At 48.2% G+C, this 25,108-nt stretch overlaps 1 protein-coding gene across 1 annotated transcript in view; it reads right to left on the bottom strand.

Annotated features, from left to right (window-relative positions):
• LMOD1 (leiomodin 1) overlaps nucleotides 1–18,013 on the bottom strand; it is a 57,287-nt gene extending 39,274 nt beyond the window's left edge. Inside the window, exon 1 of the mRNA XM_032288730.1 lies at nucleotides 17,452–18,013. Within this exon, the coding sequence (XP_032144621.1) occupies nucleotides 17,452–17,712 (261 nt within the window). The 5' untranslated portion in view covers nucleotides 17,713–18,013. The remainder of the gene's footprint in view (nucleotides 1–17,451) is intronic.
• Nucleotides 18,014–25,108: the final 7,095 nt, after the last annotated feature.

The following is a 25,108-nucleotide window of genomic DNA, read 5'->3' on the forward strand; positions in this document are numbered from 1 at the left end:
AACACTTTGGGAGGCTGAGGAGGGTGGATCATCCGAGGTCAGGATTTTAAGACCAGCCTGGCCAACATGGTGAAACCCTGTCTCTTCTAAAAATACAAAAATTAGCTTGGTGTGGTGGTGAGCACCTGTAATCCCAGCTACTCAGGGGGCTGAGGCAGGAGAATCGCTTGAACCTGGGAGACAGAGGTTGTAGTGAGCCGAGGTGGCGCCATTGCACTCCAGCTGAGGAGTTGGACACAAAATCATATTTTCAAATAGTCTCAGAAGGGTATAGATGAATTACAAATTCTGTAGAATCAATAAAGTGTGACAGAACTGCCTTTGCAAACTCCTCTTCTTTCACTCATTCAACAGGCATCTATTAAGCCAGGTACTGTGTTCACTGCTGGGGACAACAAGATGGATAAGAGTCAGCCCTCACCCTTCAGAAGTCTGGGAAAAGCAGAGAAACAGACAATGCTGAAATGATGTGTTACATGTGAATGGAACAGGAAGTGCCAGAAGTTGCAGGTGGTGTTTTGTGAACACACAAAACACACAACTCAGGCTGGAGGGGTCTGGAAAGCTTCCTTAGAAAGTGTCAGCTGAGTTAAGCCTTGAAAGAGAAGTGAGGATTGGCTAGGCCTGGCATCCCAGTTGGAGGCGACAATATGTTCAAAGGAACAGAGGAAGCAAGATAAAGCCTGGCACTCTGGAGAACCGATGGTCAAGTGTAACTGTAGGGTGAGACTCAAGGAGAAAACTGTTTGTAGCCTGAGAAACAGGAAGGCACTAGATCATCGGTGGCCTTCAAAGCCTCGCTAAGAAGTGTGAATTTGAGCATGGAAGCTACACGGAGCAATTGAAGGCTTTTACACAGGGAAGGTCCACTGTGGGGAGGATAGATTCCAATGGCATGAGAAGAGAGGCTGGGAGATCAGTTAGGAGGCTGTGACGTTCTTCTAGTTGGTAAGCGATATGCATGGAAGTGACAGAAGTTGAATTGAGAGGTGGGGCAGAGTCCAGAGAGGTCACAGAGGCAGAAACAACAGGATCCTATCACCAGAAAAGTCTGCAGACGCTGGGAGAGGGATTGGAGCAGGACAGTCCGAGATTATGATGTAGGTGTGGGGTTAGATGGTACTTCTGTTTACCAAAGTGTGGAACGCAGGAGGAAAAGCAGGTTTAGGGGTGGGGTGGGGTGATGATGATTAATTTATGTTCAGACCAGTTGAATTTGAGACACTTGAGGTGTCCAAGAGGCAACTGAATGATCTAGAACTCAAAATAGAGATCTAGGCCAGAGATAGAGAGAGAGCATATGGGGATAGCTGAACCGTGCGGGCGGTTGGACGAAGGTACCCATGAAGTACATAGGAAGGGCAGAGCCCTGAATAATAATATTTAGGCAGCAGAGTAGGAGTTGCTCACAGAGGAGATTAAGAAGGAGCAGCTAGAGAGATGAAAGGAAAACAAGGAGAATGTGCTGTATTGGCGCCCAGGGAAACAAATGTTTTAAAGAATGACAGAGGGTTAAATACCACAAAGTAAATAAATAGGGTAAAGACTAAAAAGCGTGCTCAGATAAAGCAACAAGAAGGTCCCCAGATACCTCGTCAAGGCTGACGTCTGTGCAGTGGGGGAGTGGGGGGTGGGCAGAGACGTCCCGGGTGATAGCGAGCACAGATGCCATCTCCTACAGCTTAGCTAAGAAGGAGAGAACATGGAACTGGAGAGAAAGAGCCACTAAAAGGGAATGTTGACGAGAGAGAGAGAAAGAGAGAGATGTTTAAAGGAGCAAAAGTCCCTGTGGAGGGAGGAGAGAATAGATTCTGCAAAGTGGGTTTGGGTAATAGTCTGGGGCAGGAGAGGGACATCCCTTCCATGGGATAAAAGAGAAAGGGAAGGCTGGGTGTGGTGGCTCACGCCTGTAATCTCAGCACTTTGGGAGGCCAAGACGGACGGATCACTCGAGGGTAGGAGTTTGAGACCAGCCTGGCTAACACAGCGAAACCTCGTCTCTACTAAAAATACAAAAATTAGCCCGCCGTGGGGTCGCACGCCTATAATCCCAGTTACTCAGGAGGCTGAGGCAGGAGAATTCCTTGACCCTGAGAAGTGGAGGAGGTTGCAGTGAGCTGAGATCATGCCACTGCACTCTAGCCTGGGTGATATAGTGAGACTAGTGAGACTCTGTCTCCAAAAAAAAGTGGAAGCCTGCATATATGGATGCTTACAAGTTTTCAGGTGACAGAAGAGAAATTTGAAGGCATTTTCATCTGATGGCTTCAAGTGTCTCCATGAAATATGAGGCTAGCTCATCTGTTGAGGGTGAAAGGAGAGATGGGCAAGAGGGTTTATAAAGCAAGGCTGGCTGGGCACGTGGGACATGCCTGTAATCCCAGCACTGTGGGAGGCTGAGGTGGGGCGATCGCTTGAGCGCAGGAGGCAAGGTTGCAGAGAGCCATAATCATGTCACTGCAATCCAACCTGGGTGACGGGACCAGACCCTATATATATATATATTTTTTTTTTTTTTTTTAAAAAAGCTAACTTTTAAAATAATGTCCCAGAGGAGTGAGAAGAAGGAGTGTAGATGTTTTCTGGGCAGCTTTGAACGCTTGGCTGAGGTTGTAGGATTTTAATCCACAGAGGCACCAATATAGTGCTATTTGAGGCTGCTGTTCTCTCTGGGTATGTTCAGTAGCTTGGGTGCACAATAGAAATGCTAAATGGTTTCTTTCATCCAGGCTACGGGTGATGGAAGGTTGGGGAGGATTGAGCATGAGAATTGAGGATAATGTTCAGAATGACCATAGTAACATATAAGCAAAGAGGATAATTACAAGTAAAGCCTTAAAATTGAGTGGAAGAAGGCCGGGCGCGGTGGCTCACGCCTGTAATCCCAGCACTTTGGGAGGCCGAGGCGGATGGATCACGAGGTCGAGAGATCGAGACCATCCTGGTCAACACGGTGAAACCCCGTCTCTACTAAAAAATACAAAAAATTAGCTGGGCATGGTGGTGCGTGCCTGTAATCCCAGCTACTCAGGAGGCTGAGGCAGGAGAATTGCCTGAACCCAGGAGGCGGAGGTTGCGGTGAGCCGAGATCACGCCATTGCACTCCAGCCTAGGTAACAAGAGCGAAACTCCGTTTCACAAAAAAAAAAAAAATTGAGTGGAAGAGAAGTCAGTGCATATTGGGAGAAGGTAAGGGTAGGAATGAGAAGAGGGCATGAAGTGGGATGCGCCTCTACGTCATCATCTTTGGAAGAGAGTCCTGAGGTAGAGGAATCTGACTTGGGCTTTAGTGAAGTGTCCAAATCTCGATAGACAGGGTCAGACGGACAGGACGCAGGACACGCTGAGAAGGATATGACAGCATCTAGTTGCTCTCAAAGATGGATTCCATTAGAAATGATGGGCTGGGAGGGAGTGCTGGCTCATGCCTGTAATCCCAGCACTTTGGGAGGCTGAGGCTGGTGGATCACTTGAGCTCAGGAGTTCAAGACCAGCCTGGGCAACATGACAAAACCCTGTCTCTAACATAAATTAAAAAATTAACCAGATATGGTGGTGCACACCTGTAGTCGCAGCTGCTTGGGAGGCTGAGATGGGAGGATCACTTGAGCCCAGGAGGCAGAGGTTGCAGTGAGCCAAGATTGCACCATTGTATTCCAGGCTGGGCAACAAAGACCTTGTCTCGAAAAGAAAAAAAAAAAGAAAGAGTGCGCACCTTAGTACCAGCTACTCAGAAGGCTGAGGCAGGAGAATCGCTTGAACCTGGGAGGTGGAGGTTGCAGTGAGCCGAGATCATGCCATTGCACTCCAGCCTGGGTGACAGAGCAAGATTCTGTCTCAAAAAAAAAAAAAAAAAAAAAAAAAAAAAGAAAGAAAGAAAGAAATGATGTTGATGACTATCATTTAATTTAGTGCCTACTGTTTGCAAAGCACTATGTTAGACCTTCTTCAAACTTTTACATCTGTTCCTCATGGAGACCTTCAAATTAGGTGGTAGCATTCTTATTGACAGAAGAAGAAATTAAAGTTCACTATGCATTCTCTATGACCCAGAAATTCCACTGTTAGGTACATACCCAACAGAAATGAAGTCAGAAGTGCACTCAAAATGCCCAAAAATGTTCATAACAGCAACGTTTGTAGCAGCCCCAGACTGGAAACAACTCACATGTCCATTACCAGTGAAATGGATCAATAAATTGTGGCATATTCACATAGTGGAATGCTGCATAGCCACGAAGCTTTACAAATGCTACAGACAACAGCATGGCTGCAGGTCACAAACATAAAGCTGAGTGAAAGAAACCGCATACAAAAAAATACACACTGCATGAGTCTCTCTCTGTCTCTTCACACACACACACTCTCTCTGTCTACACACACATAGACACACACACACACAAACACACACACACACACACACACTCTCTCTGTCTACACACACATAGACACACACACACACACACACACACACACACACCCCTCACACATTTAAAAACAGGCAAGACTAACCTAGGGGATTAGAAATCAGGATGGGGCTATCTTTGGAGAGGAAGCTTGGGTGGGGCAGTACTGCGGTGCTGACAACATTCAATTTCTTGTTCACTTTGTGATAATTCATGAAACTCTTCACTTATGTTTTGTGCATATTTCTGTAACTATTTTATATTCCAATAAAAATATGCTAAAAAAATTGTTGTTGGTTGGGCACGGTGGCTCACACCTGTTAATTCCAGCACTTTGGGAGGCCGAGGCCGGTGGATCTCGAGGTCAGGAGTTCCAGATCAGCTTGACCAACATAGTGAAATCCCGTCTCTACTAAAAATACAAAAATTAGCCAGGCATGGTGGCGGACGCCTGTAATCCCAGCTACTCGGGAGGCTGAGGCGGGAGAATCACTTAAACTCGGGAGGCGGAGGTTGTAAGACTGCATATAAAATTAATAATAATAATACAAAAATTAGCCTGGCATGATGGCACATGCCTGTAGTCCCAGCTACTTGGGAGGCTGAGGCAGGAGAGCTTGAACCTGGGAGGCAGAGGTTGTGGTGAGCCGAGATTGCGCCACTGCGCTTCAGCGTGGGTGACAGAGCAAGACTCCATCTCAAAAAAAAAAATTATTGTCAAGTAAAAATGCAGTATAGACAAGGCACTTAAGAATAAAAATAAAGTGAAGCTTAGAAACTTAGTTAAATGCTTGTCTGAGGCCACCCAGCTGATAAATAGTTAAGCTGGGAATTAGCCCCAGCTCCCCCTGGTTTGACTTGCAAGCCCAGCGCTTGTCCCACCATGCCAGCTGTCAGCCGTGTGCTGGGAAGGGACCAGTGTATTCCCTCCTCCTCCTTAGGCATGGGTGGCTTTAGGGACAGAAAATCGATGCACTGGAGGTGAAAATCTACTGGATTTTCAAGCAGCTCTGGCAGCTGGCTCTTGTCTGTCGATTATTCTCATGCCAGATTTCATATCCGGAAGTGCTTTCATGTTTTCTCTGCCCTTATCCAGGGAGCTCTGAGCATTTTTCTTGTGACCCAAGGCTTAACCTCTGACTATTGTCATACCTCCCTGGTTTCTCCTCCCTTTGGACCAGTCTACGGCGGCCAGTGCTGTTCTTCCAGAGGAGCACGTTGCACGTATAAGATGAACCTCATCCTCCCGTCACCACACTTACCAGCCTGGCTGCATCTTGGCCCATCTCTGCTGCCTTCTCTCCTAATACGAGACGTGATCATCTGCTGCTGAGACGTGAGCCCTCAACTGCATTCCATCCCTTTTTGCCCCCTTTCCTGACATTATCGAAGTCTCCCTATCTACTGAACGATCCCCATCAGCCATGCAGTAATATTCCTTGTCTTTAAAAAATATCCTCTCTTGATTCCACATTTACCCCCAGCTACCACCCTACTTTGCTTCCCATTAGAACAAAACTGAGGAAAAAAGAGACTTACCTAGATGCTCCATCTCCAATCCTTATCCATACTCTCTCTTTTGAGTCCACTCTTCACCACAGTGAAATCATTCTTGCCAATGTTTCAATGGCTTCCATCTTACCAATTACTGTGACTGATTGTCCGTCTCACCTTATTAAGCCTCTCAGCAAGAACGGATGTGGTGGAGTACTCTCTCCTCCTGGAAACCCTTCCTCACCTGATTTGGTGAGACCACTCTGAGTTTCCTCCTACCTCTCAGTCCCTTTGTTGGCTCCTTCTCCTCTGCCAATGCCTAAATATGGGTACAATGAACCCGGGAGACAGGTTCATTGAAGGGCTGGGACCTCGGCCTTCGGCTCTCCTCCATTCACATTTATTCCCTAAGTGATCTCTTCCAGGCTCAAGGCTTTCAGTATCACCCACAGACTGATGACTCCCAAATGTAATCTGTCCCCTCTTCCCACTGTGCCCCAGACTTATATATCCCCTGTCAACCCAACATTTTCCCTTGGGGGTCTACTAAGCACAATAAACCTAACTTGTTCAAATCAGAATTCTTCACCTCCCAAAACCACTCCTTCTCTGCTGTTTCCCATGGCAGTAAAGGACATCAAATTCCACGGGGTGCAGTGGCTCACACCTGTAATCCCAGCACTTTGAGAGGCCGAGGCGGGAGGATCGCCTGAAGTCAGGAGTTCGAGACCAGCCTGACCAACATGGTGAAACCCCATCTTTAAATAAATAAATAAATAAAAATAAAAAGAAAGAGACGGAGTCCCACTCTTATTGCCCAAGTTGGAGTATAGTGGCGTGATCTCGGCTCACAGCAACCTCCACCTCCCGTGTTCAAGTAATTCTCCTGCCTCAGCCTCCTGAGTAGCTGAGATTACAGGTGCCCACCACCACGTCCGGCTAATTTTTTATATTTTTAGTAGAGACAGGGTTTTTGCCATGTTGGCTAGGCTGGTCTGGAAATCCTGACCTCCGGTGATCCGCCCTCCTTGTGCCTGTAATCCCAAAGTGCTGGGATTACAGGTGTGAGCCACTGTGCCTGGCCAATCCCACAATCCCAGCACTTTGGGAGGCCGAGGCAGGCAAATTGCCTGAAGTCAGGAGTTCGAGACCAGGCTGGCCAACATGGAGAAACCCCTGTCTCTACTAAAAATACAAAAAAATAGCTGGGCGTGGTGGCAGGCGCCTGTAATCCCAACTACTTGGGAGGCTGAGAGAGGAGAATCGCTTGAACCTAGGATGCAGAGGTTGCGGATGAGCCGACGCGCCACTGCGCTCCAGTCTGGGCTGCAGAGAGCTCTTGTCTCAAGAGAAAAAAGGACATCAAATCAAATTCACCCAATAGCTTAGGCAGGACTGATCACCCGACGCTTTTTCCCCCAACGCATCAGCCAGTTTCCATTTCTCATCAACCATCTTTAAGCTCTCACCTGAGCGACAGCAGCACCCTCCCAGCTGGTCTCATTTCTGCACTCTTACCCTCCTACAGTCTGTTTATCTGAAAGCTGGCAGAAGGAGCCTTTTAAAGGCACAAATCAGATCACATCTCTCTCCTGCTCGGAACCCTCCAGTGACTTCTCATGGCACTCAGAATAAAAAGTCAAACTCCCTCTGCTGCCCTAAAAGGCCCCACGGGATCAGAACCCTGCTTCCTTCCAGGGCCTCGTCTCCTCCAGCCTCCCTCCCCGCTCCTCCTGCTCTAGTTACACAGACACACTGACCCTGCCTTAACCCCAGGGCCTGTGTCTTTGATGTTCTCTCTGCTTGGAAAGCTTTTCCCCACACCTTCTCAAGGATAGCTCCTTCGGTCCATTTAGAATCTGCTCAAATGTAGGCCGGGCGTGGTGGCTCAAGCCTGTAATCCCAGCACTTTGGGAGGCCGAGGCGGGTGGATCACGAGGTCAAGAGATCGAGACCATCCTGGTCAACATGGTGAAACCCCGTCTCTACTAAAACTACAAAACATTAGCTGGGCATGGTGGCACGTGCCTGTAGTCCCAGCTACTCAGGAGGCTGAGGCAGGAGAATTGCCTGAACCCAGGAGGCGGAGGCTGCGGTGAGCCGAGATCGTGCCATTGCACTCCAGCCTGGGTAGCATGAGTGAAACTCCGTCTCAAAAAAAAAAAAAAAAAAAACAAAGAATCTGCTCAAATGTTACCTCTTTGGTGGTGAAGACCCTGACTACTTTGTCAGAAGCTGTCCCTCACCGATATGGTTGGTCATATACTCTTCCCTTAAATATAATTACTCTTTTTTCTAAGATATATGTTATGTGTTATATGTACACATGCTGTGTATGATCTGTATATGGAAATAGAACAACGGTGGCTCAGGCCTGTAATCCCGGCACTTTGGGAGACTGAGGTGGGCAGATCATTTGAGCCCAGATGTCCCACACCAGCCTGGGCAACATGGTGAAACCCCATTTCTACTAAAAATACTGATTATCTGTCTCACCTTATTAAGCCTCTCAGCAAGAATGGGTGCGGTGGAGTACTCTCTCGCTTTGGGAGACCAAGGTGAGCAGATCATTTGAGCCCAGGAGTCCCATACCAGCCTGGACAACATGGTGAAACCCCATTTCTACTGAAAATACTAAAAAAATTAGCTGGGCAGTACATACCTGTAGTCCCAGCTACTTGGGAGGCTGAGGAGGGAGGATTGTTTGAGCCCAGGAGATGGAAGTTGCAGTGAGCCAAGATCATGCCACTGCACTCCAGCCTGGGCAACAGAGTAAGAGCCTGTCTCAAAAACAAACAACAAAGATAGACTGTAACCTCTGTGAGGGCAAGGATCTTGTCTGTCTTATTCACTATTCTAACCTGGCACATAGAAAGTACATATTGGGAACTCATTAAAAAGCTGGAGAATTAATAATTTAATGGAGTCCTCCTCCCTCCTTGTAAACATAAAGCATGATTCATGACTTCTATGTATAAAAAGAATGAAGAGAATGGGAATGGAAGGAGTGGATGGAGTCAAAGGCAGGGAGAGAACTACTGCGCATGGGCCCTTACTACTAGGCTTCCAACCTAGCACTCTGCTTAGTGCTTTATATGGATGATTTTGCTGAAACCTCATAACTGTCCTATGGCTAAACATTGTAATTTCCTTTTTTTTTTTTTGGAGATGAGTTTTGCTCTTGTTACCCAGGCTGGAGTGCAATGTTGTGATCTTGGCTCACTGCAACCTCCACCTCCCAGGTTCAAGTGATTCTCCTGCCTCAGCCTCCCAAGTAGCTGGGATTACAGGCATGCGCCACCATGCACAGCTAATTTTGTATTTTTAGTAGAGACAGGGGTTTCTCCATGTTGGTCAGGCTGGTCTCAAACTCCCGACCTCAGGTGACCTGCCCGCCTCAGCCTCCCAAAGTGCTGGGATTACAGGTGTGAGCCACCACACAGGCTGTAATTTCCATTTGATAGGTGAGGAAACTCAGGCTCCAAGAGGTGAAATCACTTGTTTGGGTCATACAGCCAGCAACCAGTAGAAGAGGATCTGCACCCAGGTCCAGCTGGCCCCTGAGGAGCCTATTCTAACCACTAGACTCATACATTCTGCACTCAGAGCTTTGCTGGGAATTTGTGCCAGAGGATGTAGCACCTTTCACCTGCCAGTCTTGGGGACAGGAGTCCTGCTGGCCCTGCTGGCTGAATCTCGAAGGAAGGCCTATTGAAATAGCAATCAGAAGGAGCCTGTGGGCCGTCCATGAGAGGGTGGTGGAGGGGTGTGGGAACAGGAGGTGCTTCTATTCCTAGCTGTTTGTAAACAGCATCCCGACAACCTGGCTTGTCCTTTCTGCAGTGGGCCCCAGGGACAGCTGTGGCCAACTTCTCCCAAGGCAGCCTTGGCTTTTCTGAGCTTGTGCTGGGGTGGAAGCCTGCAGACAAGGAGAATCCACCTCGAAAGCTCCCCCTAATCTCCTTTCACTCTGCCTTTTTCCAACCCAGCAACTCAGTTTGGGCCCCTGAGCCTGGGACATAAAATCAATTAGGCAGAAGCTCAAAGAAATCAGGAGGCTGGGGCCAGGCGGTGAGTGATGACATAGGCCCTGCCTCCCTGCGTTTCTCCCTCCCCTTCCCCTCTTTGTCGTTCCTTCACTCTCACTGATGGTATTTTTTTTTTTAACGCCATGAGAGATAAAATAATGTTGATTTGGCAGATGTACCGGTACAAAGTCTGAAGAATTTAGAGTGAGGACAGGTCTCTCATGATGTGCCAAACACTTTCAATGCCTCGCCCTATTTAATCTTCACTCTAACCCTTCAAGGGTGACTGTATCATCCACACTTGACAGGTAACGTAATTGGGCCTCAAGAAGCTGTGTTAATGAGATAGCATTGACAAAGCCTTTGGCGGCAGAAGGCACCCAATCAAGTTAACGTTCTTCCTTCCTTGGGCAACTTATTCCAGGTCGCTGGATCAGTAAAGGGCAGAGAAGAATTCAGACCTGGGCCTATCTGATTCCAGACACCCAAGGGCTAGATTCTGTCTCACCACGCTACCTAGACGCTAACAAGCCGTTCGGGGAACTGATGCATGGAATGGAGACCACTGTTTTTTTGCCGATTATACCAAAAGTGGTCTAGTAAATAAGGAAAGGCCTGATCTGGAAAGGCCTGTGTCCTCTGGCTCAGGATATTCCTGTTTATCCATCTTGGCAGGCATGCAAATATCAGTGTCGCCTCTCCTGTTTCCCATGCTTGGTGCTGTTTGTTGTTCTCTGTTCCTGCTCTGTGTGTGTGAGTGTGTGTTTGTGAGTGTGTGTGTTTGTGTGTGTTTATATACATGTGTCTAGATTGCCTGTCTCTCTTGGCATGCTTCATTCAGGCTCTGCACACTCTGGGCCCAGCTGTAGATATGCTGACACAATATGACACAGATACTCTAAAGTCTCCTGGGGGAGAGAAAGAGAGACTGAAGGAGGATAGACAGATTAGACTGGGACTTTGTCCTCACTTTCTTGTTCCAGCCTGGAGACCATGAAGCCCCTGGAATCCCTGAAGCCTCCAGCCTTCTCTGATGCTGGGAGCAACCTCCCCTTGGTTACTGGGATTCATACCCCACCTATTAACCATCTATATCCTGCTCTCACTGCTGAGCCAGCTTATTTTACAAGTGCTCCTTGGTCCTGTCCATCTGTCCTGTCTCCCTCTTGCATTTTCCATCCAGCCAGGCTCTTATACCTACTGCCCCATTAAGGAGAAAGCAGGCACCCAGAGGCAGCACTGATGGTGGGGGTAGGCACTGATGTCTTGCTCACCCAAAATTCTTTTTTTTTTTTTTTTTTTGAGACAGAGTCTTACTCTGTCACCTAGGCTGAAGTACAATGGCTTGATCTCAGTTCATTGCAACCTCCGCCTCCCGGGTTCAAGCGATTCTCCTGCCTCAGCCTCCCAAGTAGCTAGTATTACAGGTGCCCGCCACCACACCTGGCTAATTTTTGTAGAGACGGGGTTTCGTCATGTTGGCCAGTCTGGTCTCGAATTCCTGACCTCATGATCCGCCCGCCTCAGCCTCCCAAAGTGCTGGGATTTCAGGCTTGAGCCACCGTGCCCGGCCGATTTTTAAGAGATGGGGTCTTGCTATGTTGCCCAGGCTGGTCTCGAGCTCCTGGGCTCAAGTGATCCTCCTGCCTCAGCCTCCCAAACTGCTGAGATTACAGGCATGAGCCACCACACCTAACCTCAAAATTCTTTAAATATTATACATATACAGAAGAAAACATGAGCAAGAGCAATATTTAAGACAAGCACCTGTGAATTGTACCACCGAGTTTAAGAAACGATCAGTTGCTTTTTCGCACTCTGTATGGAGGCAGTCTCAGGTTTCAGGTAGAGATTTTTTTTTTTTTTTTTTTTTTTTTTTTGAGACGGAGTTTCGCTCCTGTTACCCAGGCTGGAGTGCAATGGCGCAATCTCGGCTCACCGCAACCTCTGCCTCCCGGGTTCAGGGAATTCTCCTGCCCCAGCCTCCCGAGTCACTGGGATTACAGGCACGCGCCACCGTGCCCAGCTAATTTTTGTATTTTTAGTAGAGACGGGGTTTCACCATGTTGACCAGGATGGTCTCGATCTCTTGACCTCGTGATCCACCCGCCTCAGCCTCCCACAGTGCTGGGATTACAGGCTTGAGCCACCGCGCCCGGCTCAGGTAGAGATTTTTAACGGAGTCTAACCCTCTCTGGGTGCCTGCTTTTGCCTCCCCAGGTCAGCAGGCCCCCATCACCTCTTCTGCCCTCTCCACCCTAGCCTCCAGGGCTATTTTGGGTGTGTACCAGTTGGGGTTAATCTCCTTAAGCGTTGAGCCGTGCTGCTCAGCGCACTCCTGATAGGGCCCAGCCCTCTGCAAAGGGCATTCTGAGGCTTAGGCCGCCGGCCTTGGGCTTTCCTGGCTCTGTGGAGATACCGTGGACACTGAGCTGTGAACTAGAACTGATGGGGGAGGGGCTGCTGAGGCTGTGCAGGCGGTGGGAGGGGACGGTCAGGAGGGCTCAGGCCTGGCCGCTGCTATTAGTAGGGTGTTTTGGGTTTGCTTCTCAAGTTTACCTCTAGGGAGAGCTTTCCTCCACCCACCCCCACCCCTGCCCTCCCAAAGCTCAGCTGCCCCTGCCCCTGGCTGGATACAGGCGCTAATCCCCATCCCCTGGTAACACCAGGGGGAAGGGAGGGGGAGGCAGCCTGGAGATTTTCTTTCCCACTTGGGAAGGAAAGAGGACACACAAGTTGACCAGTTGGGATCCGGTTCCTGCAACCTGAGCCAAGGACAAGAGTTTCACTGAACTGTTGGCCAGGGGCTTTGTCTTCTACCTGGGCTGAAGGAGAGTTCCAGAGGATCAGGGCGGAGCTACACTGGCTGACAGCTCTGGCCCTTTAAAGGGAGGGAGAGAAGCTGGGGTCAATGCTTCCAAGTCCCACCTCCACCCTCCTCCACCCCTCTGCTAACATTCACTCAACAAACTGAGGCTGAGGGTCTGCTCTGTGCTGGGCCCTGCGTTTGCATTTTGCCCTCCAAATCACACAAGCTGGTGGGTGAGACAGCCCAAGAAAACAGATGATTATACAAAAGTGATGTCCCCAGGGCTTTGGTACAGGCTGGCATTAGAGTGCTCAGACAAGGTGCCTGACCTAGCCTGGGGGTCAGGGAAGACTACCTGGAGGAAGTGGTGCCTGAGACAGGCAGGACAAATAGGAGTTGACCTGGAATAGGCATGGGTGGAATATTCATGAAAAAGTAGGTAAACAACCAGGAGGATCTCTGGAGTATCCCATCCCAGGAAGGGAGGCCCTGGAGGGAGAAGCAGGCCAAGGGCCCTTCTGCAGCCTAGACTCACTTTGTACAATAGTCAGAGTATGAATCTTGGGGCTCTCCTTCTGGGGAAAAGACAGACCTTAAGACTGTCTTGGCGGGACATGGTGACTCACAGCTGTAACCCCAGCACTTTGGGAGACTGAGGCGGGTGGATTATGAGGTCAGGAGTTTAAGACCAGTCTGACCAACATGGTGAAACCCCAGCTCTACTAATAATACAAAAATTAGGCCGGGCACGGTGGCTCAAGCCTGTAATCCCAGCACTTTGGGAGGCCGAGACGGGTGGATCACGAGGTCAAGAGATCGAGACCATCCTGGTCAAGATGGTGAAACCCCGTCTCTACTAAAAATACAAAAAATCAGCTGGGCATGGTGGCGCGTGCCTGTAATCCCAGCGACTCAGGAGGCTGAGGCAGGAGAATTGCCTGAACCCGGGAGGCGGAGGTTGCGGTGAGCCGAGATCGCGCCATTGCACTCCAGCCTGGGTAACAAGAGCGAAACTCCGTCTCAAAAAAAAAAAAAAAAAAAAAAAAAAAAAAAAAAAAAAAAAAAAAATTAGCCGGGCATGGTGGTGTGTGCTTGTAATCTCAGCTACTTGGGAGGCTGAAGCAGAAGAGTGCCTTGAACCCAGCGGCGGAGGTTGCAGTGAGCCGAGATCATGTCACTGCACTCCAGCCTCGGTGACAGAGTGAGACTCTGTCTCAAAAAAAAAAAAGACTGTCTTAAGGCCTACCTTTCACTGTTGGTTTTTTCCTTTCTTTTTAAAATTTTATTATGAAAATTTTCGGACATACATACAAAAACAGAAAAAATACTATAATGAACACCCACGCAGACCTATCACTCAGCTTCAACATCTATCAACTGGTGGCCAATCTTGTTTCATCTGTACCTCCACCCAGATTATTTTAAGGCTAATTCCCAAAGCCAATAAAATTTTCCCATAAATGTTTCTGAATTTTTGTCTAGAAGAGAAGAAGCCTTTAAAAAGTATATCTGCAATACCGTTATCACACCTAAAAGAAATTAACAGAAATTCCTTAACAGCAGCCAGTACCTAGTCAGGATTTACTTTCCCTAATCCACACTTAGTTTTAATAGCAATGTTGGTGGGGGAGTGTGGGAAAAATAGCAACGTTCCTACTCATGGGGGTGGGGAGATGAACAATTAGATGTTCATCTATTGGCTGATACAATATGTTCATCAATAGATCAGCCAATATAAGAGTTGTGGCCTCTACTCTGTAACACTCTGATAGTTCTATACATGTGTGTTTTGAATTAGATTACAAATTCTTCAGGGCAGGGACTGACATTACTGTCTTTTTTGCACCCTAGTATGGCAGCAAGGAAGAAGCACTGATCTCAACCAATGAGCTGTGTGACTTTGGGAAGTTATTCAACCTCTCTGAGATAATAGGGATAAAAATACCCATCTCCCAAGAATTGTGAAGCTTAAAGAAAAGGGGAATGTGCTTGGCATGTAGAAGGTTCTTAGTAAATGCTCATCTTGCTTTATTCTCTGTTTTAACCCCCTTCTAGTTCCTCCCATGGAGTGAAGGCCACCGTCAGTGAGGGCTGCAGCCAGGCCAACAGCCTGGAGCCCACCTGCCCCCACCACTGCGCTGTGTCTGTGGTGTTGGTGGTCCCCAGCCTGAGCACCCAGGAGTGGCTTATTTACTCGGGCCACTAATTAAACTGACAGGTGAGGCTTGCACAGCCCGCAGGAGACTGAGGGAAGAGAGGGGCTGGGCAGGAGTAGAGATGTGCTTTTGGCCCATTGCACCAGTTTCTGGGTTCCTTGACTCAAATGAAGTAATAATTTCATAGCTGGCCTTCACTGAGTGTTTGTGACATGCTGCACTCTAGGCTAAGTGCTCTACTGCAGTATCCCTTTTAGTTTTCACAATCCTGTGAGATGGGTACTACCATCTGCATTTTGTAGGTGAAGAAACTGAGACTGAGGTTAGGTGACCTGTGACTTACACAGGGACACTGCTACTCAAACCAGGTTTTTCTAACACTTAAATCTAAGTTCTTCACCACACATTCACTATGTTGCTAATGGTGCTAAAGAAGCCACCTTTTAGGGTTCATTCATTCCCATTCATCCAGAGTTACAGAGATAACTTTTGCCCAGGCTTAGCATGCACCCCGATTTCCAGCCAGCCATTATGCCAATGTACACCCTTGGACAGGGTGAGGAAGACTGAGGGGATCAGAACAACCTAAATCCACAGGGGAAAACTGGACCTGAAAGCATCTCCTTACATTAAGGAAGTGCACACAAACACACACCACTTCTATTCCTTGACTTGGGCTCTGTCTGCAGAACCAAGTATGGGCCTGGCAGGGGTGAGGGAGGTGAGGCAGGGGAGGAGACACTTGCCACAGTGTTAACTGGCTGAAGAAAAAGTCTATGATAGTGAAATTTCCAGGACCATGAGAGTCCTTCACACTCTGGCTTGTGATTAGACTGCTTTGTTTGACTTCAGCCTCGGGAGTACCTTTCTGAGCCCCGGAAGCCGCTGGACACAAGGCAGTCATGGGCCCAGAGCCTGCAATTGGGAGGGGGGAAGAGCAGAGCCAACGATTTCCAGGAGTGCCAAAGCCTTTGGGTGCATTTCATTTCTTTCTGTGTGATTCCTGATAGCTGTCTTGGGGTACCAGGCCCTCACAGTAAGTGCTATGACTTTTTCTGTAAGTATTTTGGTTTTATTCATCATTATCATAGCTGCATCCGGGGCAAGCACTGTGCATACGGGATACTACATTTCTGAGCCTCCTAGCTTCTCTCCCTCTTCCTTCCTTCTCCCTCTTCTTGGCAAAGCCTTAAACATAGGCGGTGAAGGGGGGGCGGTAGGGACAGAGACAGAGTTCCAGCTCCTCTTTGCCTCACCCCCATCCTCCTCCCCCCTTCTTTCTCATCCCTACACTAAAGGAGTCAGGGCTGTGTCCACCAATATGCTCTGTGACTAGCAGTCAACACAATTTCATACCCAGTCAGACATTCCACAGGCATTTTAGACGATAATGTTCCCATTCTCAGTTCCTCTGTGAGAATGTGCAAGTCATTTGAAGCTCTGTGCCTCAGTTTCCATAGAAGTAAGACAAAAAGCAAGAATTGAGACTGATCTTTGTCTTGCAAGAATTCACAAGTAATGGATAATGTGCAAGAGATGTGGCTGAGTAAGAGAACTAGAACAAAGACTTGAACAATTTTCCTCTGCAACACTCTTTCCTGTGGACGAAGGGATCCCACAAAGTCATACCCCACTGGAGGCTGGAATGGCGTATGACATACGGAGTCAAGGAAAACTGACAAATGAACGCAATTGTGAAAAAAAATTCCTCCATGCCAACTGAGGAAAACAGAAAGCAAGTCGTGCTTAAAGCCCATCCTAGGTGTGGGCAGATACTTTAAAAACTGTCACCCCTTTTCCCTCCTCTATGAATATCTTCATCCCCCGGCACAGTGGCCTTGCTAGCTGGTAAAAGGGTTAATTACCAAAAAGAGGGCATGCTCCCTCCAGAGGCTCCTCTGGAGCGTGCAAAAACAAAACAAAAGAAAAAACCAACTAACCACCATAAGAAACATATTCCCTGGGAATAAATTTGAAGCTGTCAGTTCTTTAAGCCACCTTCCCCAGCCCACAGACCCGTGGTCCCTGTCTCCCCTTGCTTCGGGAAACTCGTCTGCCCCCAAGCCTCCTAAAATGAGCCATGTGCTGTGAGATGCTCATAGGGTTGGGGACTTGAAAATGAGTTTTTCTGCCACAAAAAAGGCTTAGCTTCATCTTTCTGGGTGGCCGACAGGAGACTTATAGCATCACTCTGTCGCTTTACCCCTCCTCACAATAGGCTAGAATGAGTGTGGAGAAAAACAAAGGCATTGTGGGACCAGGATGGAGTCAACTTGACAATGGGCTCTCCAAGGACACCTTCCAGCTCCCATTCTACTAGCTCTATTTGATTTTGTGGAATGCCGTGTTCCTCCAACTTATCCAACTTCTGCTTATAAAACAGAAATCAGGAGTAAGAGATTCGCACCACTAGGTCAGTAAATAATCATCGGTTCTGAAGCATTAAAATCCTTTGCCAACAAGAACGTTTCTTCTAAGGAAGGAAGCATCCTAATGATGAAGCCAGGGTCTCCAGCCCTCCCGTCTCCCTCCTCCCCCCCAGGGCTGTGCTCACTCACATCCATGGACATCTCCCTCTGCATAAGTTTCTTGGTCTCCTTTTCACAGAAGTTGAGCATGGCCTCCCGGTTGTACACACCCGTGGACTGTTTCTCTGTCTGGTTTCTCTGCCGCAGCCCCACGGGAACACTCCCATCTGGGTCCACCACGTCCAGCTCCTTCTCCAGCTCCTCCATCTCCTCGGGAGACAGGGTCTCCAGCAGGCTGTCGATGTCGGGGTCTTCACTCACCTGCCGGCGATATTTGGCTACCCTGGACATCTTGGCAAAATGGGCTATCAGAGTTCTGGTGGGCAGGGAAGGAAGAGGGGTGAGCTGATCTGGATGCAGCAGAGTGGGCTGAGGAGCAAATCCCCGGCTGGCTGAGGACTGCGGCTCCTTGGCCCTTCTGTGCTACAGGTGCTGAAGTGTTCGCCGGACGCAGCAGCCTCCCTGCAGCCCAGGGCTAGTGGACCCCGGCTGGTCTAATCGGCGGCCAATAAGACCCGACAACTGCGGCCCGGAGAGGAGAAGCCAATCCCCAGGCAGGGGGCGGGCCTACCTCGCTGTCAGAGCTGCTTGAAACTTGAGGACATTCCAGGGAATCTTGGAGCGCTGCGTGACCAAATTTAGTACAGAGCAGTTTAGCCTTTTAAAGACAAGGGGGCACGCAATGAGAAAAAGATACAAAAATGCGGAGGCTGGCAGAAGCAGATCACAGCCACGGAGATTCAGACGAGCTGGGACGAGGCCATGGGGCCCCGTGAACTGGCCAGCCCGAGGCTCATCAAGAGCATATTTTACTACTCCATCACCGGGTGGACGTACCGCTGTGGTCAATGTGTGGTTCATGGACCTCCTTCTACTGTATTTGGTTATGTGCTGGGGGACTCTCAGATGTATACAGCTCCAGGAAAGACTAGATTGAAGATGAGGAGCTGTTACTCCTAACCTCCTGCCTACTCATTGTCTTTCTACCCATGTTCTGCCAAGGACGACCTGAAGGCCGAGCATCAGAGGCTCCAGGCTCCTTTGGCCACTTCTTAAGAGAGAGACAGAAAGATAAAGTTAGAGATAGAGATAGCCAGACAGGGGAGGGAGAGAGAGAGAGAGAGAGAGAGAGAGAGAGAGAGAGAGAGAGAGAGAATAAATCCCTCTCACTGTGTACCAACACTAAAAACTGGCAGGCTGTTTGGGAAAGAAAGGAGGATCTTCAGTAGTCAGGAAACTCTGAAAAGGCTGTCACTTTCCATGAAGTTCCAAGGCTCTTAGGAAAAGGGTTCAAACCTCCCCCTGTTGTCATCTGTTTCTTCCTCTGCTGGGCATCTGTAGACAGAACTCCTTTGGGAGCACAAGGAGGAGCCAGCAAGTCATCACCCACATATAAATCCAGAGCACGATTTAGCATGTCTTCAGGGAAACAGAATTCTGGGCCCTCGGGAGAGATTCTATTGCAACAGCTCTGGCATGTTTCATAGAAGGGCTTTCCACCGCTCATCCATCATGCTGCCCTGCACAAGTCACAGAGACATTCAATCCCCTGCCCCCTCCCTCCTGCCACAAAATCCCTTCTAGAAGCCATGGTGTAACCCATCAGGGTAGCTGCTTCGATCTTTCCTGGCATCTTTCCATCCTAAGCCAGAGACAGACAGTCACTTGATCAGCATTTGCTGAGTCCAGGGATTGTCCAGTACTAAAACTTGGCCATGGCATTTAATGTCCACTTGTCCAACTTTAGGTTAAGGCTGAAGAGGGGAATGGTGCCCACTGTGGGGAGTGCAGGAGAGAAGGAAGGCAGGCAGACTTGATAGGAAGAGTGGACAAAGACTTTAGAAAACCTAGGGTTGTCATTTTAAGAGTCAGTAGCCAATTTATTGGTCAGTCAGAAAGTATATATTTATTGAGTGACTTCTTGAGTGCCTATGATATGTCAGGCATTGTTCTAAGAGCAAGAGATATAACTAAAGATACAAAATCAGGACAGGTGCAATGGCTCATACCTGTAGTCCCAGCATTTTGAGAGGCCAAGGCAGGAGGATTGCTTGAGTCCAGGAGTTCAAGACCAAGCTGGGCAACATAATGAGACCCCCATCTTTCAAAAAAAAAATTAGCCTGGTGTGTTGGTGAGCATCTGTAATCCCAGCTACTCAGCGCATTGAGGTGGGAGGATTGCTTGAGCCCAGAAGGTTGAAACTGCAGTGAGCCATGATCACGCTACTGTACTCCAGCCTGGGCAACAGAGCAAGACCCCATCTCAAAAAATAAATAAATGAATGAATAAAGAGAGAAGCACAGAGGCTACGGGAAAACCCAACAAGGGAAGGTTGGATAGAAGTATGATTTAACAGTGAAGCATTTGGGCCTTTGAGACTAACAGACCTGTGTTTGGTTCTGAAATTGCTACTTACAGGCCACGTGACTTGGGCAATCTACCTTCTTTCCTGAGACTTGAGTTCATCTGTAAAATAAGGATAACAGTTATACCAGCCTTGTACAATTGTTGTGGTTATTGAATTAGTTCTTACACATGAAAACATTTCATTGATATACACAATACCTGGTAAACACCATATTTATTAGTAATTATTATAATAATTTATTTACTAGTGTCGTGGGTTCTTTTCTCCCCATCCCACCTTTTCTATCATCTTTTTTTTGAGACGGAGTTTCACTCCTGTTACCCAGGCTGGAGTGCAATGGCGCGATCTCGGCTCACCGCAACCTCCGCCTCCTGGATTCAGGCAATTTTCCTGCCTCAGCCTCCTGAGTAGCTGGGATTACAGGCATGCACCACCATGCCCAGCTAATTTTTTGTATTTTTAGTAGAGACGGGGTTTCACCATGTTGACCAGGATGGTCTCGATCTCTTGACCTCGTGATCCACCCGCCGCGGCCTCCCAAAGTGCTGGGATTACAGGCTTGAGCCACCTTGCCCGGCCTCTATCATCTTTTTATCTTTTTCTTTCTCTCAACAGTAAACACCCTCTACACACACACACACACACACACACACACACACACACACACACACTTTCCCACCTGGTTCTCATTCATTCATTCATTCATTTATTCAGATACTACTATTCATATATAGCACCCTGCCAGGCACTGCAACATTGTTATTCTCTCTCTCTCTCTCTTTTTTTTTTGAGGTGGAGTCTCACTTTGTTTCCCAGGCTGTAGTGCAATGGCAAGATCTTGGCTCACTGCAACCTCCATCTCCTGGGCTCAAGTAATTCTCCTGCCTCAGCCTCCTTAGTAGCTGGGATTATAGGCACATGCCACCATGCCCGGCTATTTTTTTTTTGAGATGGGGTTTTGCCCCTGTTGTCCAGTCTGGAGTGCAATGGTGTGGTCTCAGCTCACTGTAAGCTCTGCCTCCTGGGTTCAAGTGATTCTCCTGCCTCAGCCTCGTGAGTAGCTGGGATTATAGGCACGTGCCACCATGTCCAGCTAATTTTGTATTTTTAGGAGAGATGGGGTTTCTCCATGTTGCTCAGGCTGGTCTCAAACTCCCAATCTCAGGTGATCCACCTGCCTTGGCCTCCCAAAGTGCTGGGATTACAGGTGTGAGCCACTGTGCCCAGCCTAATTTTTGTATTTTTAATAGAAACAGGGTTTCACCATGTTGGTCAGGCTGTTCTCAAACTTCTGACTTGTGATCCGCCCACCATGGCCTCCCAAAGTGCTGGGATTGCAGGCATGAGCCTCCGCACCCAGCCAACATTGTTATTCTCTTAAATATATATAATTCAATAGGGTAAAAAACAATAACTACACTGTAAGGCAAAGTGAAGCAAGCTGGAGAGGTACAAGGAGCCTTACAGAGAGGTGCAAGTGTTAAAAACCCAGTGGAAGACACATTCATTTTGTAGGGAGGAGTCAGGGTGTTCATCTCAGAGGGCATAACAAAGGGTTTGAGCCATGCTGGCTGGGCTTTTAGTTAGGTATGTTGGGCAGACATGGCGCTCCCTATGCCCATCCCCTCCCCGTGCACCCCTTTGGGTCAGCAGGCCTTCACTCTCAGTGTTGCCCAGAAAAAAGCATCTTCTTCTGGGGTCCCTGCCTCTGGGACCTCAGCTGAGCTTTAGTCTCCTAGTCAGCTGAAAGCAAATCTTCTAGTTTCTAAGGACTCTTTCTCAGGCTTTTTGCCAAAAATAGTCACTGCTCCCTGAGGAGAAGTCAGGGCCTCAAAACAAATCATTACCGTCAGCCCCAGGGTTAGGCCTGTGCCATCTGGTTTCAGTGTTTTTTTTTTTCTTTTGGGCCCAGTGGTTTCTGCTCCAGGAAGATTCTCAAAAAATAAATCCACAGCTTTCAAATGTAAAGGGCAGGACTCATGCCTCCTAACCAAAGGTCTCTACACTGAAACCCCGGTATCTTTTCTGTGTCAGGCCTCCCAATTCCAAATCGCTGGCTCTTCTGACATGACTCAGTCAGAAGCTTTTGACTCCCTGGAGCCCCAAGGGCTCCCTGAGACTGCTCACAGACTCCAGAAGTCTTCCCTTGAAAGGCATCACAGCTGGAGCCGGAGGATTTGGGAACCCAGAGGCCAGGGAGTATAGCCACCTCCAGCCCTACCATGAGAGGCCACCGCCCTACCCACTCTGTAGGGCTGTTCCAGCTCAGAATCCACTTCCACCTGAGACAAGTCTATCCTGGATATCAGGGGACTCTGGCATGGTCTATTCCCCAGAGGAAAACAAGCACTGTTGTGGCCAGAGGGATGGGGAGAGAAAAGAAGAAGAGGTCCAAAGCTCCAGTCAAAATATGTGGTGCAGGGTAGGGGGAAGAGTGAGGATCCAGAACCAATTTTTTTTTTTTTTTTTTTTTTTTTTGAGACGGAGTTTCGCTCTTGTTACCCAGGCTGGAGTGCAATGGCGCGATCTCGGGTCACCGCAACCTCCGCCTCCTGGGTTCAAGCAATTCTCCTGCCTCAGCCTCCTGAGTAGTTGGGATTACAGGCACGCGCCACCATGCCCAGCTAATGTTTTGTAGTTTTAGTACAGACGGGGTTTCACCATGTTGACCAGGATGGTCTCGATCTCTTGACCTCGTGATCCACCCGCCTCGGCCTCCCAAAGTGCTGGGATTACAAGCGTGAGCCACCGCGCCCGGCGATCCAGAACCAATTTAATGAATGCTTAGGTGGCTCTCAGTTGAGCTGAATGACCCCAGGAAAGTCACATTTTCAGGAATATAGGGTGGCAATATAATATAGCAGATAAGACTACAGGCTCTAGAGTCAAATGACATTGGCTCAAATCTGAGATGTGTGACCTTAAGTAAATTATTTAACCTCTCTGAGCCTTAGGAAATGGAAAATGAGGATATTATGAGTATCTACAAGCTGGGTGCAGTGGTGTGTGCCTGTAGTCCCAACTACTTGGGATGCTGAGGCAGGAGGATTGTTTAAGCCCAGGAGTTTGAGTCCAGCCTAGGGAAAATAGTGAGACTCATCTCTTTAAAAAAAAAAGCTGGGCAAGGTGGCTCATGGCCTGTAATCCCAGCACTGTGGGAGGCCCAGGCAGGTGGATCACCTGAGATTGGGAGTTCAAAACCAGCCTGACCAAGATGGAGAAACCCCATCTCTACTAAAAATAAAAAAAATAGCCGGGTGTGGTGGTGCATGCCTGTAATCCAGCTACTCAGGAGGCTGGGGCAGGAGAATTGCTTGAATCTGGGAGGCAGAGGTTGCAGTGAACCGAGATCATGCCACTGCACTCCAGCCTAGGCGATCCAGTGAGACTGTCTCAAAAAATAAAAACAAAAAGTAAAATAAACTAAATCTAACAAAACCCCTAATTCACAGAGTTATGGAATTATTGAGCATATTAAATAAGATAATGCATGCAAAATACTTAACAGCATGAGACACATTGTAAGCACACACTAGTGCCTGCTGTAGAGTTAAACTATGTAGATATATGTATGTGTATATACATGTAAAGATCAGTAGATATGCTGACATACAACGACTATGGCAGGGGCCTGAAAGAGACCACAGGAAAGAGAAGTTTTCATACTGGTTTTCTCCTTTTGTGGGGATGCTGACAGTTTCCCTAAAAGGCAGCAGACTTTACCTCTGGAAGCAAGACATTGGCCTGGTCCAACACTCCTGAAATCAGCAGAATCAGGCAGAGGAGAGCTCGAGACAGAACACAGGCCAGACTAATGTCTTCCTGAGAGGAAAGCAGTGGGAAGGGAAAAAGGGGGCAGCAAAGAGACAAGAGATTGCCTCCTTGTCTCTCTACCAATGTCACCTAGGCTAAAACCCCTCTGTCCACCAGATCAGCCCTGGTCACAAACTAAAACCCTAAACCCAACAGGAGGCTTACTTATCCATGCCAATCTGAATTTCTCCACGACTTAGACCAGGTGGGACTGTGGGTTTGGTGCCATGTACATGACCTGTGACCTGGTGAACGGAGTTCCTTAGGCCACAGCAGCCTCTGGCTCAGTGGAGCTCAATCTACTGAGTACCTGGACCACATGGGGCTCTAGCAGCAGTCCTATCCTGAATCAGTAGAATATACACTGGTATGTTGAATCAGAAGTTTAAACTCCCCTCACCTTTATAGTGGGTTTTCTCTCAAGGACTTCCAATGTTTTCTTCTATTTATGCCTTTGTATCACATCAGTGAGGGCCACCGCAGTCCCTTAGACTTCTAAGACTCACTAGGGGGAGATTAGAGTACCAGTCCTTCTAATTCTTTTTCCTTTTCTTTTTTTTTTTTTTTTTTTGAGATGGAGTCTTACTCTGTCACCCAGGCCAGAGTACAGTGGCATGATCTTGGCTCACTGCAACCTCCGGCTCCCAGGTTCAAGCAATTCTTTGCCTCACCCTCCCAAGTAGCTGGGATTTCAGGCACGTGCCACCATGCCTGGCTAATTTTTGTATTTTTAGTAGAGATGAGGTTTCACCATCTTGGCCAGGCTGGTCTTGAACTCCTGACCTCGTGATTCAACCGCCTCAGCCTCCCAAAGTGCTGGGATTACAGGCGTAAGCCACCGCACCCGGCCCCTTCTAACCCTTTCAAAAGGTTTCTTCACTTAGCACCCTGGAACCAAGTGGAAGTGAGTGTTTTTGAGGAGACGTGACATCTTCCTTCTCTACCCAAAAAAGACTAAATCATGGGCCCTGCCCAGCCAAAAATGTTCTGTTATCTGTTGCAGTTAAAAGAGATCAAAGAGTGAGAAGTCTCTTTGCTCAAAATTTCTTTAGCCACTTGACCAGGGCTTCCCAGAGCAGTAAACTCCCTTAGGAGAGGGACTGTTGGAATTAAATGAGCTGGGGAACCACAGCCTAGAAACTGGACTTCAGCTTTGTAAACTCGGAAACTCATCATCACTGTGATGGTTAATTTGATATGTCAACTTGAGTAGACCATAGGGTGCCCAGGTTAAATGTTGTTCTGGGTGTGTCCATGAGGATGTTTCCGGATGAGAATAACATTTGAATTGGTAGACTCAGCAAAGTAGATTGCCCTACTCAGTGTAGTTGGGCATTGGAAAGCAGAGGAAAGAATCTGCCCCTCTTTTTCCTGCCTCACTGGTGAGCTGGGATATCTCATTTCACCTTCTCCTGCCCTCAAACTGGGATTTACTTCATCAGCCCCCCTGGCTCTCAGGCCTTTGGACTTGGACTGAACTGCGTCGCTAACTTTCCTCCATCTCA

This window comes from Sapajus apella, unplaced genomic scaffold, assembly GCF_009761245.1.
Source record: "Sapajus apella isolate SASKATOON/1434 unplaced genomic scaffold, GSC_monkey_1.0 scaffold22, whole genome shotgun sequence".
In the NCBI taxonomy this organism is placed as follows: Eukaryota; Metazoa; Chordata; class Mammalia; order Primates; family Cebidae; genus Sapajus; species Sapajus apella.